Source organism: Egretta garzetta, unplaced genomic scaffold (genome assembly GCF_000687185.1).
Source record: "Egretta garzetta isolate BGI_Z169 unplaced genomic scaffold, ASM68718v1 scaffold7, whole genome shotgun sequence".
Classification (NCBI taxonomy): domain Eukaryota; kingdom Metazoa; phylum Chordata; class Aves; order Pelecaniformes; family Ardeidae; genus Egretta; species Egretta garzetta.
In genome coordinates, this window is record NW_009260350.1 from 3159078 (window position 1) to 3162240 (window position 3163).

A 3163-nucleotide genomic window follows, 5' to 3' on the forward strand; every position below is an offset into this window, starting at 1 on the left:
CACCTCCCTTGTTCTCCCCCAGGGGCCCCGCTCCTCTCCAACACCTTCACCGAAGCTGCCGGGGATATCGTGGGTCCTGCCGGACCCCCCGGACCTGTGGGGCCGATGGGTGAGTTGTGTCCTCCCTCCCCCGTGCCCCCAGCATTTTTGGGGGGTGCACCAGCATGGGGCACTGCCAGGGCTGTGCTGATACTGTGTCCCCTCTCCTTGCAGGCCCCCCTGGCCCCCCTGGTCCCATTGGGCCCCCTGGCCCCCCAGGACCCGATGTAAGTGCTGGGAACACCGGGGTGGGGGGCATGGGGTGGGCTGAGCCCCCCCTGGACCTCCGCTGTGGCTGATGGCACCCGCCTTGTCCTTGCACAGGGTAGAGCAGGGGCACCCGGAGCTGCCGGCCCCCCCGGGGAGAAGGGAGACAGGGTGAGTCCCCACCAGCCCCGCACTGTGACACGAGTTGGGGAGCTCTCAGCTGGGACAGGGTTCTGCCGGCATTTCCCATGGCAGGGGGGTTCAGCCGTGCCCCCCAGGTGCTGACGGGCTCTCCTTTCCCCACCCAGGGTCCCCAGGGCCACCCGGGCAGCCATGGCCAGGACGGGGCACAGGTAGGTTGCTGGGTCGGGCCCCCCCGGGCTGCAGCCCCCCATGCCTCCCCCAGCCAGGCCCTCTCCTTTCTGTGTTTCAGGGCGAGCCGGGCCCCAGGGGCGAGCCGGGCGAGAAGGGCACTTGGGTGAGTGGCAAGGGGCACTGGGGACAGGAGTGGGGACACCTCTACTGCAAGGGGTTGTCCACCTGTGGGTGCCAGGGGGCAGTGATGGGCGGCAGGGGGGACCCCTGGCCCCCTCCCCAGCTCTCCCCCATGTCTCCTCCCTCGGACCCCAATGACAGCATGGGGGTCCCCAGTGCTGCTCAGTGCCACGTCTCATCCCCAGGATCCCGACGGTGGTGTGGGGTTCCCTGGCTGTGCCCAGTGCCCACGTCCCGACCCTGGTGACGGAATGGGGGTCCCTGGCTGTGCCTGTGTCCGTGCCGCCCCCCAAATGCTGGAGCAGGGGGGAGCCACCCCAGCATGCTGCCCCTCCCATGGCAGGGGTCACACCATCAGCACAGCCCCCCCACCTCCCCGCAGCTGGGTGGGGTGCTGGGGCACAGAACACCATGGGACCCCCCAGCACATGGGGGCACAAGGCAGGCTCAGACCCCCCAGGGGTAGGGCTGGGGGCCGGTGCCACCCCTCCGGGGGTACCCCCACTCCTTCCCCTGGTGTCACAGTGAATCAGGGGGGTGCTGGGAGGTGGGGGGTACCTGTGTCCCCTCTGTGCCCCCCCCAGGAGAGGTGGTCCCGGGCTATTTGGGGGTCCGGCCCCCCCTTACCCCCATCCCTCTCTTCTCCCCAGGGGGAGGGTTTGCACCAGCTCCGCGAGGCGCTGAAGATTTTAGCAGAGAGGGTTTTAATCTTGGAAACAATGATTGGGCTCTACGGTGAGTAGGGGGGGGCAGCCCAGGCTGTGGGAGGGGACGGGGACCCCCGGGGTGACCCCCATCCCCGCCAGCAGGTCACCAGGCCCCCATGACATCACGGTGGCCCTTGGCTTGCTGATGTCATGGAGCTGCGGGGAGGGGTCCCTCGGCACCCCCTCCCCCCCGCCATGGGGGGCTGGGCACCGGGGCAAGGTGTCAGCCCCGCCTTGGCTGCGGTGTGATGTCATCAGCCATGCGTGATGCCATCACCCACACTGTGGCATCATGGCCAGCACTGGGGACCCACTCGTAGGGCGAGGGCCACTGGGGCACCCCCTGCCTGCACCCATGGCTGGACACCCCAGGAACCCACCCCAGGCAGGGCCAGCTGTGACAGTCTCCATGTTGGGGACAAGCCAGTGGCCCCCTGGGCAGGTTGGGGATGTGTCCCCCCAATGCATCTGGGCACTTGGCATGCTGGGGGGGATGGCAGAGGGAGCAACCCACTGGGACTTGCCTGGGCAGGGGACAGCCACGTCCCCATCCGGGTGCTGCCAGGGACATTGAGGCAGCTGCGGCTGGCGCCGGGGTCGCGGGGGGGGGCCCTGGACCCACAGGGATGGGGGAGCCCCTCGCATCCCCCTGGGGCCACAGGAGCCCCCAGCACCTCTCTGAGACCAGGAGGAGCACCCTCCTGGGAGACCTGGCACCCCCACCCCATTGCATTGGCACCCCCCACCCGCCGGGGCTGCACCCATGCTATGCCACCCATGCTGTGCTATGCCACCCATGCCATGCCGCGCCACCCGCGGGGCGAACGCGTGCTCTGCTCTGCTCTCTCACTCTCCCCCAGGCCAATAGCTTCCAAACCCTCCTGCGGCAGCAGGCCCGGCTGGAGGTCCTGGCTAGAAGGGTCACCTTGCTGGAAGCCATCATCTGGCCAGGTAACCGCGCCACCTTCCCTCCTCCCCTCCCTGCATGAGCTGGGTGCGCCGCGGCCCCCCCGGGAGTGGGCATGGAGCACGGGGGGCTGGACCCCCTGGCAGCAGGTCCCTGGAGGCCCCCAGGGCCAAGGGAGACCCATGGAGACCCTCTCGAGCCAAGGGAAACCTTGGAGCTCCATGGACCAAGGGAAACCCTGGAGAACCTCTCAAACCAAGGGAGACCATGGAGACCCTCTTGGATTGAGAGAGAAAACCATGGAGACCTTCTTGGGCTAAGAGAAAGCCTGGAGCTCCATGGACCAAGGGTGTCCCTGGAGCCCCTCTCAAACCAGGGGAGACCACGGAGACCCTCTTGGACCAAGGGAGCCACTGGAGCCCTCCTTGGCCTAAAGGAGCCCCCGCTGCCCAGCCCCACCATGCCAGGGTACCCAGCTGCAGGGTGCCAGGTGCCCCCCACTCTTTTGCCCCCCCGCCTCCACTTTCCCGCTGTGCTTTCCTGCAGGGGGGGACCCTGGGTCTTGGGGTGCCAGCTGGGGGTGCCAGGCAGGGGTGCCAGCTGGGGGCCCTCGTGTTCCCCCTGGGGACAGCCAGAGCTGTGGGGTTCAACACTGCTGCGTGGCTGGGGAGCAATGAACCCCATTTCAGTGGGACTAGGGACCCCCACCCAAGCACCCAAGGCCGGGGTGACTTTTGGGGGTGGGGGGATGCCTGGCACCCCACCACTGCCTGATGCCTCTCTCCTTTCCTCCCCGCAGAACCAGAGC

The 3163-nt window shown here is 68.4% G+C and overlaps 2 protein-coding genes across 2 annotated transcripts in view; both read left to right on the top strand.

Annotated features, from left to right (window-relative positions):
- The window catches only part of EMID1 (EMI domain containing 1), an 11077-nt gene extending 9593 nt beyond the window's left edge, over positions 1-1484 (top strand). Inside the window, exons 9-14 of the mRNA XM_035898376.1 lie at positions 23-109; positions 214-266; positions 364-417; positions 555-599; positions 680-724; positions 1392-1484. Of these exons, the coding sequence (XP_035754269.1) occupies positions 23-109; positions 214-266; positions 364-417; positions 555-599; positions 680-724; positions 1392-1484 (377 nt within the window). The remainder of the gene's footprint in view (positions 1-22; positions 110-213; positions 267-363; positions 418-554; positions 600-679; positions 725-1391) is intronic.
- Positions 1485-1643: 159 nt separating this feature from the next.
- The window catches only part of EWSR1 (EWS RNA binding protein 1), a 26695-nt gene continuing 25175 nt past the window's right edge, over positions 1644-3163 (top strand). The window contains 2 exon segments of the mRNA XM_035898377.1: positions 1644-1691; positions 2309-2399. Coding sequence (XP_035754270.1) covers positions 1644-1691; positions 2309-2399 — 139 coding nt within the window.